Genomic DNA, 15,849 nt, shown 5'->3' with positions numbered 1-15,849 from the left:
AAAAAAAAAAAAAAAGCTGCAGTCAATACTAATCCAGGGGTGTCAAACTCGCTTACAAATGGGAGCCAAAATCAAAACCTTTTTCAAACTATGGGCCAATTTCCCAAACTACATTAATTCAAATCAGATACCCGACATCTTTTCTTGGTCACAGGTTCCTCAACAAGAGTTTGATTCGTCTCATTTGATGTGCTCTGTTGTGCTTTTGACATCATAATCAAAGATTACTGAAAAAAATTCAAGCAATAAAAGTATTTTACGTTTCACACGTTTCTTAAGGACCAGATAAGACCTCAACGAGGGCCACGTTTGGCCCCTGGGCCTCGAGTTTGACACATGAATTAGACCTTCACCATACGTGACTGACTAAACAATGAACAGGGAAAGACGTTTCTTTGTTTAATTTATATTTATGTAACACACACTTGATAACTTTATGGTGAATAGTGGAGGAAAGAAAATGTGAATGCAGGTTAAGGAAAGACTGTTTTTATGACCAGTGCACCTCTTGTAGACATACTGTGGGACTACGTATGGTGTGGATCTGATTTGCTTAGCATCATGGTAGCTAACAGCTGCGCTAAATAAACAACCCCTGCTCCACTCACTGTTTTAACACATTCTTGGGGGTGTACAAAGCTGAAAACTTTCCAGCCGTTATATTGGTCATCAGAATTCTCCTTGCCCCTACCAATATTGGAATCAGTGATAACCAAAATTTCCATTTCGGTCGGGCTCTAATCTGAACATTTCATTAATTAAAGATTTGAGGAGTAAGATAAACAGGAACAAGTCTGAAAGGTAAACACGCTTTAATCAAAACACTAAAACAAACCAAAATCACAAGGAAATTAATGAAAATTATTCAGCATTTAAACAGCTGTTCTGATGATGCACTACCAGTATTTCCCCTAGATCAGTTCCCTTGGCAGGCGCTCGTCGCATTTTATTTTTTGTTGACGTGTGGGGTGTACATCAGTAGCACGTTTGTATTGCGTCCTGCGCTACATCAATACTGACAGTAGTCGACCTCTCAGTTCTGTTGACGTGGTGGGGTGCCCCGCTTGTATAATGGCAGGGGAAGCACTGCACTACTGTTATTTCTGTATTCCTGCCTGCTGCAGTTCCACATATATATATTTTTTTTTTTTAATTATTTACAAGCGTTAACAATGGCACAAAACTCCATCTTACTGTAACTTTAAAGAGGAAGTTTTACCATTTTCAAAAATTTTATAGGAACAATAGAAGTACGTATTATGACAACGTATTTAAAATGGCATTTAGCTGCAGAGCTGCATCACACAACAAACTGACTGCATCTCATCTGAAAAGTCATTTTTAAACAACAGAAGAAAATTTATGGTTAATTGCGTAAAATGCAACAGAACCAACACTGCAACACAGCACTTAAGAGCATTTGCAATTTTCATGCAACTTTATGAAAATTTGAATACAGTATTGAATACAAAACTACATTTCTTCTAACAGATTTTGTTATACGTTGCAAAACAGAACGATATCTTCCTTAACTCAAATCTTTCACACTCTCTCCTCTTTACGCACTAAATCAAGAGCTCACACTGACCTGATGGGCTCGACAAATCAGGTCCATGTCGTGTTTGTGGAGAAACTTGGTGACGACGTCCGCGCCGAAGGTGAAGGAGACGCCGCGGTCGTTCTCCCCCCAGCCCAGCACATCCTTATCAGGGTCGGCCCACAACAGGTCACACAGGAGGCCCTGATCAGGCACATCAGTGGGGCGCATAACCCGTCTCACCTGCTCCATGGACTGGAGGTCCGGGGACAGGCCTGAAGAAGATAAGCACAGATTTTAATATAATTTATATAAAAACATAAATACTTCACATTTGTTATATTTCAGTGTGGATGATCTGAGGTCTAGAACCAGTTTAATTTTCCCATTTGCGATGCTGGAAAACAGAAATCAAGCTGAAACTTAAAAAATAAATAAAAAAATTCAAATTTACTAATTCTTCTAATTTATCTCAAATCCAAGGGATTAGTCATCACTGAATTATATTTCTCTGTTTAAATTTGATGAAGACTAAGATTTTACTGACTATCTGTGATTAAGATATAACACATTTTGATGTTGACCGTCCCGACAACATCAAAATGTGTGTGGAAAAGGTGAAACACCCACACCTGCCTCCACCCGCATTCGCCCCACCCTGGGCCCCTGAGCAAGGCCCTCAACCCCCACCATCTGCTCCCTAACAGGTCTCTCCTGAAAATGAGACTAACTGTATAAATAAAGGGTAAATGAAAATGAAAAACGCTGCTGTTAAAAAGTGCCTTTTTTAATGTATTTAACATTTTTATACAAAACAGTACCTTAAAAATGTCGGAAACATCTTTAAGTGATCATTTAATTTTGCACACACTAATGAGATTATTCACGATTAATTGCAAAAAATATTTGATTAATCGCAATAAAAATTGTAATCTTTGCCCAGCACTAGTTTAAACAAATACCTTTCTAACAGTAAATGCACTTTGCCTTATATAACTTAAATTTTAAAGTTAAAGATGGAATTTACCCTCCAGATTATAGGTTTCTGTTTACATATTTTGAGTCGAAGCGCTCACGAACACAAGATAACAGTGACTCACAGACGCTGCCTTTCTCTGAACTCTGTCCGTGTTTAGACGCGAGTGCCAATTTCTGTATCGCAGCAAAATGAGTTCAAAGACTCGAAATCAAACACTGGGTGAAACCTAGCTGCCCATTGGGCTATAAAAATCAGAGTCCTACACATAGCAGTCAAATTTAGATCCAGTTTGTTATAGCTGTACCTGTATCTGCTGATACAAGGACAAGTGACAATAAATAGAGTCAATAATCCAGTCCTTTTACCATGATGTTGACAGAAATAACAGAACAGGGTTCGAACGAGTGCTCAAGATGGAACTACATTTGTTCAGTGTACCTCCATGGCAACAGAAGATTTTCTCATCAACAATGGCTGCCACAGGCAAACAGTTGAAGCAGTCGGTGAAGGTCTTCCACAGCTTTATGTTGTATCGCCTCTTACCTGAGGGAGGAAACCACAGTTACTGGGTCACAATCTTATCTTGGGACTTATAAAACCAGCTGCACCCAGTGTACCAGATTAGAAACATCTTTTACATAATCCTGGCTCGGTGAAACAGAGAGGCATGTGATTATTCACTGCTAACACAGCCTGATCACACTCCTTCACCATTAGTCTGGAGGACTGAGGGACGCTCAACGTGTCTCTGATGGCTCTGCTAAGCCAACTTCAATGTCACGTTTACAAGAACTCTGGCTCGTTAGAATCAACTTCAAGAAAAGGAACTTGCTGCCAGTGCAACTCAAACACATACAATAAACACAAGTGACTGTGAGAAAACTATTGGTGTGATTGCTGTATTACTTACACTCATCATAGAAGCCATATATTCTGTTAATAGATGCACACTCATGGTTTCCTCTCAGCAGAAAGAAGTTTTCTGGGTATTTGATCTTGTAAGCCAGCAACAGGCAGATGGTCTCCAGAGATTGCTTGCCTCTGTCTACATAATCGCCCAGGAACAGGTAGTTGCTCTCCGGAGGAAAGCCTCCGTATTCAAACAGCCTCAGAAGATCATAGTACTGCCCGTGGACGTCCCCTGGAGAGAGGAGAAGAGTTAGGCTTTGTTTATGGATTTCATCGGATTGTTTGGCCTCCCATCCATTATCTCTACCCGCTTCTTGTGTTTGAGATAACAACAGTCCATGTTGGAAGAGTGTTTTCTGTTCAGTTGTGCAGTTATATTTTAGCTGGCTGTGATGTTTGTGCAGCTGCTTTGAACAACAGTGACTAAAAACCCAAGGATTTTTTTGGATGCAGATGTGGATTCATGAGTATGTTTGGATTTAATATACGTTAAATATTAACATTCGTTGAAGAAAGGCACGTCACCTACTCTATTAGTAGCTGCAGTAGATTTAGTTTAATGCCATGTCAGCAACAATACTTATATCATCTACAGTCCTGACATAAAGATGTTTCTCCACCTTTGAAAACCCTCGTAAGCCTGAAACGACCGATATGTCATTTTATAAAAAATACTTGATCCTGTGCATTTTGTGCCTCTGTGTTAAAGAAATAAAACAGTTTCTTCAAAGTTTTTGATTGTTTTTTTTTTCTTTCATGAAATAGCCACTAAAATGCACATCAAGTTGTGAGCCTTTTGTGTGATCTTTTAGCACTTCAAGTATTTGTTGATGACCGTCATCTTCTATCACATCAAAATTTTATCTAAATATCGGTAAATCTGATCATTATAGACATTTTTGTGTTTGCAAAGATTGATTAGCTGTGGCTGTCATCTTAAATAGGGTCAATTCCAAATATTAAATCAGTTGTAGTTGTATGTCCAATGATTATATTCAGAGTTTTTCCCATACATTTCATTCAGTGGTTCATGAGATATTTTGCTAACACAGAAACACCAGCTATCTATTGCCCACCACCAGAAAAAAAACAACTAACAAACACTGTTACTGGAATTTTTAGCCATGGTAAAAGGAGTGTATGGTATGCAGAAGCACTGAACCGATTGAGTTTTTTCATGCAGATTATCAAAGATAACAGTATATCTGAGTAAAATAGTTTTATGTATTAAAATATGAGGAAGTCTAAAAGATTACACATTTTTTCTGAATGCCACAGTAGATTAATATGTAGGGTGTGAGGCTACAGCAGAAACATTGGTCAAAAAGTGGTGTTATGCTGCAGATTTGTACAATCAAAGGTGAGGAACTTGGGTAGAGGAACAACAACTACTATCCAGCTAGTAAACACTACCTCATTTCAAGAACAACCAACTGTTCTGTAGAATCAGCACCTGATACCTCCACGTAACTTGAACCAAGAGGGTTATCTTAATGTGTGAGCTTGTATTTAGTGTGAAGATGACTGTGATTATTTACTCTACTGAATTTAAATCTATTTTTTGTAACATGCAAATTTTTTTTCTGTCTTTCAGATTTTTGACAGGCTAAGGTCACAGACATGAGCCGTGTTTGTCCTGTAACAACATAAATATTACTCATCCAGATTGTCTAGTTTTATGAATAAATTTTAATTAAATATTAGAAAAAATGATATGTTGGAAAGCTGATATGAGGTTTTCCATGGTATTATTTAACCTACAACAACTGTGAGCATAACGCTGTGTGAAAATGTCCAAAGAAAACAACTAAGCCTCACCACAAATCTTCAGGGGGGCCTCAAGTTCGAGCAGGATCGGCTGGCTGAGGAAGATCTCCCGGGATTTGAGGCAAAGTCCACGGATTTCATTCTCTGTCAGCTGAACGTTCTTACCAGGTCTGGAGCCTTTCACTTTGGAGAAACAGACAAAAAAAAGGTCAATCATCAAAGAGGAGAAACAGGAGATTTTGTTATTCATATTCAAATTTGAACCATCCTATTCAGTTGCAACTGTGTTTTTATTCACGTGTTGTGCAAAACAGGGTTGCAAACAGTGCATATTGTATACACTACTCAGTGACACGTGCAAAATCATAAATAAAATGTTTAAATAAAAGCTCACACTTTTTTTAAAAACTTGGTTTGACGTTTATAGTAGATGGACATAATGATGTAAAAATAATATTTTCGGAAAAATGGCAAATTTTATGACCTATTTGATCAACTGGACGGGCACACATTTGGGGGTTTCTATGAAACTTAGACTTGAGAGAAATTTCATAAGTAGATGCAAAAAAATGAAGGAAGAAAATATTGTTTTTAAAACATTTTTCATACAGCAAATCTACTGATGTGCACTGTTCCGGTCTTTTACATAACGATTCAAACTTTAGCAGAGAATATCCTCGTAAATAGTAGTAAGTATTTATTTCATGCACTAAATCAAACCAATGTATACTGTGCAACACAGCTCAAATCGTGTGTTTAATTTTTAAAAACGCCAAAAATGATCAACTTGGTAGCCTTTCATTGGCGGCTTCCTCCTTCTTGTGTTAGCTAAAATGGCACCTCCGTCAAATACCGAGTCTTACCTTCCAGCAGACGCTGTATAATGGAATCGATGTTCAACTTATCGGCTTCCGCCATGTTATTTCCCTTATCCTGGTCGTTTTTATCTTACTTCAGCGAATTCAAGACGTAGTAATGAATGTAAAGTGTCCGCCGAGTTCGAGTTGGCTCAAGTTGTTTAGCGTTAATCGGCTATCGTTAGCCCGCTAGCTGGCTAACCTTGGAGAATAAATGAAAACCTGAAGGCGGAATTGTTGAAGTATGATGGCTGACATGTGCTTGCAGAAATTTAAGTTAGTAAACGACTTTAAAGAAGATGGCCGATTACAGTTTTTTAAGTGCTAATAATTTCTACTGCAGCTACTAGCAGCATGCCATCGACAAAAAAAGGTTAGAAGAGCGTTAGCCGAAAGCGAGGCTGAGCGGAAGTTGTCCGACTGTTTTTGCGCAGCCATTGGTTAGCATTTCTAAGTAGGCGGTGCTTGTGGTCACCACTCTGTTCTCGGATTGGCTGAGTTCGATGTACGTCAGCGTTTACTAATCTCAAAACCGCAACGTTAAAAGAGCGAATATTCTCAAAATATAACAAGTTTTGATAGCTGAAAAGTTTATATATTTAATAATAAACGTTAACTATCTTTATCTACCCATATATATTTATTTAAGATCTGTAATTGCTGCGCAGTAGCGACACCCGCGAAAGTGACAAAGACGGAAAGGATTGACGTATTTTGGCATGACGCAATGGGTCAACAACCATTTTCATACACCGGCAAATTTAGCAAGGCAACCAGCAGGCGGAGCTTGATGCTATTTCAAACTGCTATTGCGAGTAGAACGAAAATTCCTTTCACGTCGCTCTTCGTCATTTCTAGCCGAATTACGAGCCGGCAAACCAGAAAGAGGCAGACCCTCTCTCGGTTGGCAAGGGTGGAGCGCGAAATTCAAACTTGGACGGACAAACTTTTGACGGAAAATTGTGGATTTTGGAGTGGACGGTTGGCATAAGCTGGAATGTGACTGGGTCAGAATGGCAAACCAGGTAGGAGATAACGAGGAGGACATGATGTTAGAGGATTGGACGCAAGTAAGAAGAGGAAAAGGACAAGGTCGAGGAAGCGGCGGAGATGCGAAGGAAGGTGGGAGGGTGTTAGATAGTCAAGGAAATAAAAGAGAATTAGAGGAAAATAGTTCAGACGAAGAAAGAACAATTCGTAGGAAGGTCGTGAGGGAGGAATTTAAAATAATTCTCAAGTTTAAGAGGGAGGAAAATCAGGTATACTTAAGCCCAATTATAATATCTAAAGAAATAAAAAAGAAAATAGGAGAGGTAGAAATGGTGAAGGTGTTGAGGGATGGAAACTTACTGATAATCTGCAAAACTGAAGAACAGAAAAACAAAGCATTACAAGTTGATAATATCTGCAAAAAGGTGGTGATTGAGAAACACAATGTTGGAGAAAATAAAGTACTGAAGGGAGTGATTACAGGAATACCAGTGGAGGAGGATTTGGATAAATTAAAACGAAGCATTGTCGGAGTAAAGGTGAACAGTTTAAAGAGATTAATGAGAACAGTTGATGGAGAAAGAGTGGGAAGCATGTCTATTTTAATAGAGTTCTCCGAAACAATAATGCCAAATAAAATAAAAATAGGATTTATGAGTTTCCCGGTCAGGCCTTTTATCCCCCCACCACTCAGATGCTACAAATGTCAGAGGTATGGACACATGGCAGCGGTGTGTAAAGGCAAGCAGAGGTGTCCTAAATGTGGAGAGGAGCACAGGATAGAAGAATGCAGAGAGGACAAACAAGAAAAGTGCTGTAACTGTGGGGGTCAACATAGAGCTAACTCTGGAAAATGTGAGGTGAGAAAGAGAGCGGTAGAAATACAACAAATCAAAATGACTAAAAATATTAGCTACACTGAAGCAGTCAGGAGTGTTCAGGGACAAAAGAAAGGAGAAGCAGACCAGTCAGAGAATCAAGTTCCACAACAAACCAAACTGCAAACAGAGGAAAACATCACACTGTCAGTAGAAAAACTCATTTTATTCATAGCATATGTCATCAACTGCACAGATCAGGCTAAGCACAGAACAGAGAAGATTAAAATAATAGCAAGGGGGGCAGAAAAGTTTCTGGGAGTCAAAGAGGCGTCTTGGGAAAACATAAACAAAGGGCTGGAAATAGATGGGAGACCGGTAACACTGGGCGATAAACCCAGATGTTAATACTACAATGGAATGCCAGAAGTCTTATTGCAAATGGACAAGAATTTAAGGGATATATTGAAAAATTAGAAGAAAAACCAGAAATAATATGTATACAGGAAACATGGTTAAAAGCAACATTAGAATTTGTAATTAAAGGGTATGAGAGCATCAGAAGGGATCGGCAAGAGGGAAATGGAGGAGGGTGTGCAATATTTATAAAACAAGGAACACAATATCAAATATTAAGAAAAGGAGTAGATTTAGAATATATAGTGGTGGAAATATGGGACAAAGATGGAAAATATAAAATAATAAATTTCTATAATCCTTGTAAAAATATAACAATTGAATCAATGGAAGAAATAATGGGATATTTAGAAGGAAAGGTAATCTGGTGTGGGGATTTCAATGCTCATAGTACACTCTGGGGTAAAAGTAATGATAAAAATGGTCAAGAAATTGAAGAATTGATGGAATTAAAAAACCTAGTGTGTCTTAATGATGGAAGAGGAACCAGAATCAACGTTAGAACAGGAGAAGAATCAGCAATTGATTTAACACTAGTATCAAACTCACTGGCTGTCAGTTGTGAATGGGATATTGATAAGAATACAACAAATGGAAGCGATCATTACCCAATTAAGATTAAAATACAAATAAAACCAGAAAGCAGCAAAGTAGAGGGGAATAAAAAATGTAATTTCAGCAAAGCAGAATGGAATAAATTTAAGTATATCAGTGAACAAGAATTACAAAAAATTGACATGACAGCAGATGTAAATAATATAAATTCAAATATTTGTAGGGTTATTCTAGAGGCAATAGAACATTCAGTGAAGAAAGGAGGAGGAAGGAAAGAAAGAAAAATAGTACCGTGGTGGACAAACGAATGTAATAATGCAATCAAGTCAAGAAATAAAGCCTTTAAAATACTTAAAAAGAATCCTATTTATCAACATTTAATAGATTATAAAAGAGAACAAGCGATGGTAAGGAGGATAATAAAGGAGGCAAAAAGAAACTACTGGAGAAAATTCTGTGACACTATAGGGAAAGAGACTAAACTTGATAAAATCTGGAAAGTGATTAAAAGAATGAATGGCATCAGGAAAGAATATGTATACCCAGTATTGAACACAGATAAAGGAGCGATGATTAAAGATAAAGATAAAGCTGAAATGTTAGCTGAAACCTTTAGAAAGACTCATAGTTCAAATAACATCAGTGAGGAGGAAAAGAAAGGGAGGGAAGCCACAAAACTAAAGTATAAATATTTACAACAGAGTAGTGAAGTAAATGATAATTTATTGAACGCACCATTTAAAAAAGATGAACTAAACAGAGCTCTGAGAAAAACCAAGACAACAGCACCAGGAAAAGATCAGATCTGGTATTTAATGATAGATCATCTCAGTGAACCATCCAAAGAAATCATTTTAGAGCTGTACAATAAAGTTTGGGAGGAGGGGGAACTGCCTCAGAGCTGGAAGGAGTCAGTCATCATACCCATAGCAAAACCAGGAAAAGACAACACTAAACCGGAAAATTACAGACCAATCGCGCTAACATCAAACATATGTAAGATAATGGAAAAAATGATTAATGAGAGATTAACATATTATTTAAATAGTAATGGATATATATCTAAATATCAAAGTGGGTTTCGAAAAGGGCGTAATACATATGATTCAGCTTTACGGTTAGAACATGAAATCAGAAAAGCGCAGATAAATAAAGATAGTGTGGTGGCGGTGTTCTTTGATATTGAAAAAGCATATGATATGTTGTGGGTTGAAGGGTTGTTAATTAAAATAAAGAAATTAGGTATTACAGGGAAAATGTTTAAATGGATCAAAAACTTTTTATCAAAAAGAACAATACAAGTTAGAATAGGAGAAGAATATTCTGAGAAATATGGTGTAGAAAATGGAACACCACAAGGCAGCATCATAAGTCCCTTATTGTTTTCTTTAATGATAAATGATGTTTTTGCAGAAATAGAGGAGGGAATGGGCTGTTCACTCTTTGCAGACGACGGGGCAATTTGGAAAAAAGGAAGAAATATAGAAGTCACAGTAGAAAAAATACAGAAGGCTATTAATGAAATAGAAAGATGGGCAATAAAGTGGGGGTTTAAATTTTCAGTGACAAAAACAAAGGCAATGATATTTACACGGAAAAGAATTACAGAAGTCAAAAAACTAAAACTATACAATCAAGAAATAGAACAAGTTAAGAGTATAAAGTTTTTGGGAATGTGGTTTGATGAAAAAGTAATATGGAATATTCACATTCAGAAAATTATTGATAAATGTAAAAGGGTCTTAAATATTATGAGATGTTTGGCGGGAAATGAATGGGGAGCAGACAGAACAGCATTAAAGAGAATATACACCGGGCTGATCAGGTCAACTATAGATTATGGAAGTGTAATCTATAGATCTGCAGCAAAAACACATCTGGAGAAACTTGACAATATACAACATCAAGCACTAAGAATTTGTACAGGAGCATTCAGGACCACCCCAACCGCAGCACTTAAAGTAGAGATGGGAGAGATGCCTTTAGAAATGAGAAGAACACAGCTAGCAATTCATTACTGGATCAACTTACAAGGAAATAACCCGGATCATCCAACTTTAGACATTTTAAAACCATGCTGGGAAAAAGCAAAGAGAGAAACAGGAAGCTTCGGTTGGATAATCGATCAGAAGATACAAGAAGTTCAAATAAGAAACCTAACAATAAGTCCAATAATACCGTTACCAACAATACCACCATGGATACTACCATCTGCAAAAGTAGATTTTACACTTATGGAAAAGAAAAAAGATAAAAAAATCACTTTTAACTCCTATACAGTACAGAAATATATAAATAATTATTATGGTTATGTTCAGATTTACACAGACGCATCAAAAGACACAACAGGGAAAATAGGAATAGCAATTATCATACCAGAGTTCCATAAGAAACAAGTTAAACGTATTACAAATGGATTGTCAGTATACACCGGGGAAATGTTGGCAGTGTTATTGGCGGTACAATGGATAGAAGATGTCAGACCATTAAAAACAATAGTATGTTCAGATTCAAGTTCATCACTTACAAGCTTACAGCACAGCCACTCAGACAGCAGACCAGACATTTTATTAGAAATCCAGCAAACATTATTCAGAATAATGATGATGGGTTTGGAAGTCGTATTTCTGTGGGTACCATCACACACTGGGGTTGAAGGAAATGAAGCAGCAGACAGGGAAGCAAAAAGAGCAACAAAACAACAAGTTAACTTTATAATAACTACAAGCAAATCAGAAGCAAGAAGCATGGTTAAAGAAAAACTGAAGGAAAAGTGGCAGAAAGAATGGAATGAAGAAAACAAAGGAAGATGGTATTATAAGATCCAAAGAAGAGTGGGAGAGATGAGAACAGGAGGGAGAAACAGAAGAGAAGAGAGATTAGTAACAAGACTGAGATTTGGACACACTGGACTGAACAACACATTATTCACACTACATAAACACGAAACAGGAAATTGTCAGTATTGTGGAGAGACAGAAACAATAGAGCATGTGATTTTAAGTTGTCAGAGATATGAGAGAGAAAGAAGACACATGATGGAGGAACTTAGAAAGATTAAAGAAACATTAAATATCACAAACATACTACAGAAAGAGTCAGGGAGTAAAAGTGTAAACATTTTGATAAGGTTCTTCATTAAAACAAAGCTGATCAATAGGATATGATTAGGACAGACAACACATACACAAGTAAATAGAATTTATTTATTTTATTTATTTATTTATTTTAAAAAGCATTCTGACCCACACTCCATACCAGTCGGTGGCGGTAATGCACACCATAAGTTGTTTGCCAACCGCCAATAAAACTGAAGAAGAAGAAGAAGAGGCAGACCATTATCTGAGCGCCTGGCAACACGAACCGAGTGATTCATTCCAAAGTTGAGATGGCTTAGCTTACTTTGCTCTTTCATTTAAATAAAAAAAATGTCTACGACTTGGTTACGCGTCAACCTCTTTAGTTTAGGCTAATAGTCCCGCTCATAGTATATACTACTTCAACAATGAAGTTAATAAGTAAAGATATAGAAAAAGATAATGCCGGGTAAGTGACTGACCGTGTTAGCTACTATTAGCAATCGAAGCATGCTGTTTTGTAGCTAACTAAACGTCATCTGTCACCGTAATAATGGCTGTGAATAGGTGTTTAAACGGCATTTACGCTAGCAATAATGACGGAAATATGTATATATATTTTACAAAACATAAAATATTAATTTAAATGTGTCTGTGACCTGCTTTAACAGTAGGTTAGCAAAAGTAATTGTTGCATCAACGCTATTCCAGTATTTGTATTATAGCTTATTAAGAGCGTTTCCACTTTTTAAACTTCATTTATCAATCTATGTTAATTATGGAATTAGTTTTAATGCATAAAGCTTCTTCAGTCAGGTGACTCTGATACCAGAGGAGGCAGAGGACATGTGGCACACCTACAACCTGCTCCAAGTGGGGGACAGCTTGAGAGCCTCAACCATCAGGTAAGATTCGTGAAACCGAGTAATATTATGCAACTATTTCATGAAGAATGTTGCACTTGTGACGTTATAATTCTGCAAACTCAGATGCAACACGTTTATAATCCCTTTTCTATTAAGGCTGCTGTGCAATATATCAAAAAAATTGTATCAGCGTGTGCAATATAAATACTGTTCCAAAAATGGCAGACACAGTCTTGACGTGTGTCTGTCTCAGCTGATTTCTTTAACACAATATTTTGTGTTTTAGTTTTATCAGAGTCAGAGATTCTTTATTGTCATTCGCACCTCATGTGGTACATGTGGTGGAGCGAAATTATGTACACAGGGTCCCAGTTACATCCAACAATAAAATGTATAAGAAAAACAGTAATAACATCTAAGATATGAACTAAGAAAAACATCAACTAAATATACACTAAGCACTCATAACATAAAAACATTGAACATCAGCACAAACATGAACATGAGTCTGTGTGAGCAGATGAGCACGCATGAACACATCAACATTAAAACAGATCAGCAGCAACATGAAACAGATCAGTAGCAGCATGATGTGGTTTTTCACAGTGATTATTCTAGTTAGAGATTCATGAGTCTAACAGCCTCAGGGTAGAAGCTGTTCCTCAGTCTAGTGGTTCTACACTTAATGCTCCTCAACCTCCTTCCTGAAGGGAGTGGGGCAAAAAGTGTGTGTGCTGGGTGAGTGAGGTCCTTCATGATGCAGGTGGCCCTCTTCCTGCATCTGGAGGTGCAGATGTCTGTGATGGTGGGGAGACTGACTCCGACAGACTTCTGTGCAGCCTTCACCACTCTTATGAGCATCTTTATGATGATTAATTCAGTAAATACCTGATCAGTGTTAATTATTGTACTTTAACTGTTACAAAACATTTGTATGCAGGTCAGAAACGACTACTAATATCTAACACGGTCCCTAGATAATTTAACCCTTTTTTTTTTTTTTCAATACTATCATTATCGAGGTTACATAAGTAAAGCTGTGGTAGCTCAATGGTTAATTGAATAGTTTTCATTTGATACTATTTCTATCTTAACATGTGATTCTTGACCTGCCATTGTGTATCTGTTCCTCTCAAACCCAGCCGGTCGAAGCAGATGGCCGCTTGTCCTGAGCCTGGTTCTGCTAAAGGCTTCTTCCTCATGAGGGAGTTTTTCCTTTCCACTGTCGCCTTCGTGCTTGCTCAAGATGAGAGTTCTGCGATGGAGTTAAATTCAAAGCAGTCTGCTCCTCAGAAAATTAGTGTTAAATTATTATTTTTATATATGAATGTTTCTGTTCAGTGCCCTGAGATGACTTCTGTTGTGACTTGGCGTTATATAAATAAACGGAATTGATTTAAATTGAATTGAATTGGTTAAGCGCCTTATAGTCTTGAGGCTGCTGGTTCGAGACCAGGTTGTGCCAGGAAGGCCATCCAGCATAAAACAATTGATAAATCTGTTATGTGAGTTCACTCGCTGTGGCAAGCCCTACAGAAGGGAGCAGCCACAAAAAAACCTAACAATCAAGCAAGAAGTGACGTATTTCTATAACTGATCTTCATTTGCACCACCTTTTACTGTTTGGCTAAGTTTTACTTTGTATTTTTTTAATTATAGTTATACAAAGAGGTTATTAAGCCCAATGCCACAAAGTTGTCTGAATATATCTAGCGAGGGCAAAGAAACTATAATAATCCACCTGTATTTGCAGTAAAATCATAAGATGTTAATACTGCAGAACTAAAACTGATGGTGTTGAACAAATAACAAAGAAATCCTACATAATGTCAATAATATTTCAAAGTTAAACACCACTGTCATGTCCCCATTTTCATTATTTCTTGACAAGAGATCAGTTTTCCTCCTGGTTTTCTGCAAATCTCCAGGGTAATAAGCAGTCAGGTGTTGTAGGTGGTGAGTGCAAACATCACTGTGTGTGATCGTTTTGGCAAAAACCTGCTTCGACCTGCTTTTAATCTTCGAAGCTATAAAATATGATCAAATCTATCAGTTCAGTTCATTTACTGTATTGCCAATTTTTATACATCACATATAAATGTAATGCATCCACCACTTTACATTCAATATATACAACAACAACAAAACTACTATAAAGTCAAATTTTTATGTAGCATACATGCGAAAAATCATTTTTACAGCCAGATCCTCCTTGCTCTCATGCTTCATTATCACTTTACAGACATAAATCTCAGCGATGTATCCTTAGCTTTATAGTAAACAATAAAAAAAATGTTAACCACATTTTTTTTGTTTATAGTTTCTCTCAGTGTCTGACACTCTTCTGAATATGAACGTAATTTGTTTATATGCTTAAGGCTTGATCCATAATCCAGTAATTTAACACACTTCATTGTCAAATTTAACATAAAAGTTTTATTTTTTTAAAAACGGTCTTTGTTATGAAACGGCAGTGATGGATTTTTAACATTGTCTTGTTTTCTTCAGTACACACTTAAAACTGTATATCTGACTTAACAATTTAAGCCTTTTTCTTGGTTTTACAGAAAGGTGCAGACAGAATCCACCACGGGAAGCGTGGGCAGCTCGAGAGTTCGGACCACTTTGACGTTATGTGTGGAGACCATCGACTTTGACTCCCAGGCTTGTAAGCTGAGAGTAAAAGGCACCAACATCGAGGAGAACCAGTATGTCAAGGTGTGAGATTCATATCAGCCTTATAAATGAATATTAAAGTGGGTGATGCGGGCAGAAAAGCTAATCTTTAATTTTTTCTATTAACTCTATGAATCAGTTCAGCTTTCCTCAGTCACTGGGTTTGTTGTGCATCATTAGTGGTTGTTGCTACCACTGATGGACGTTTTAGACGTTATTATGAAAGCATCTGTGCAAATTATTGGTTGACTATACTGGCATAAAACCTGCAAGCTCCATCCATCTGTCCGTCCGTCCGTCCGTCTACCCATCCACCCATCCACCCATCCATCCATCCATCCAATTTTTCCTTCCCTCACTCACTCACTCACTCACTCACTCACTCACTCACTCACTCACTC

At 37.3% G+C, this 15,849-nt stretch overlaps 2 protein-coding genes across 3 annotated transcripts in view; one reads left to right on the top strand and one right to left on the bottom strand.

Annotated features, from left to right (window-relative positions):
• Positions 1-1,531: 1,531 nt before the first annotated feature.
• On the bottom strand, positions 1,532-6,465 carry ppp1cab (protein phosphatase 1, catalytic subunit, alpha isozyme b). The gene is made up of 5 exons (XM_037691428.1): positions 6,056-6,465; positions 5,244-5,375; positions 3,427-3,657; positions 2,955-3,059; positions 1,532-1,812 (listed from the first exon to the last, which is right to left on the bottom strand). Exons 1-5 carry the CDS (start codon positions 6,108-6,110, stop codon positions 1,571-1,573), a joined length of 765 nt encoding a protein of 254 aa, XP_037547356.1. The 5' UTR covers positions 6,111-6,465; the 3' UTR covers positions 1,532-1,570.
• pelo (pelota mRNA surveillance and ribosome rescue factor) overlaps positions 6,254-15,849 on the top strand; it is a 15,873-nt gene continuing 6,277 nt past the window's right edge. The window contains exons 1-3 of one of the 2 annotated variants that reach the window (XM_037691427.1): positions 6,254-6,325; positions 12,719-12,811; positions 15,340-15,490. In XM_037691427.1, the coding sequence (XP_037547355.1) occupies positions 6,294-6,325; positions 12,719-12,811; positions 15,340-15,490 (276 nt within the window). In that variant the 5' untranslated portion in view covers positions 6,254-6,293. Of the gene's footprint in view, positions 6,326-12,153; positions 12,376-12,718; positions 12,812-15,339; positions 15,491-15,849 lie in introns of those variants that run through there. The other variant, XM_037691426.1, reaches the window with a different exon arrangement.

The sequence above is a fragment of the Nematolebias whitei genome, chromosome 17 (assembly GCF_014905685.2).
Source record: "Nematolebias whitei isolate Nwh7 chromosome 17, NemWhi1, whole genome shotgun sequence".
NCBI classification, from domain to species: Eukaryota; Metazoa; Chordata; class Actinopteri; order Cyprinodontiformes; family Rivulidae; genus Nematolebias; species Nematolebias whitei.
This window is presented reverse-complemented; position numbering and strand designations above follow the sequence as displayed.

Coding starts and splice junctions, on each gene's coding strand:
- ppp1cab (XM_037691428.1), bottom strand. CDS start 6,110: ATGGCGGAAGCCGATAAGTTGAACATCGATTCCATTATACAGCGTCTG. Junction 5,376..6,055: donor TATACAGCGTCTGCTGGAAG/GTAAGACTCGGT, acceptor GTTTCTCCAAAG/TGAAAGGCTCCAGACCTGGT. Junction 3,060..3,426: donor ATATGGCTTCTATGATGAGT/GTAAGTAATACA, acceptor TTCCTCCCTCAG/GTAAGAGGCGATACAACATA.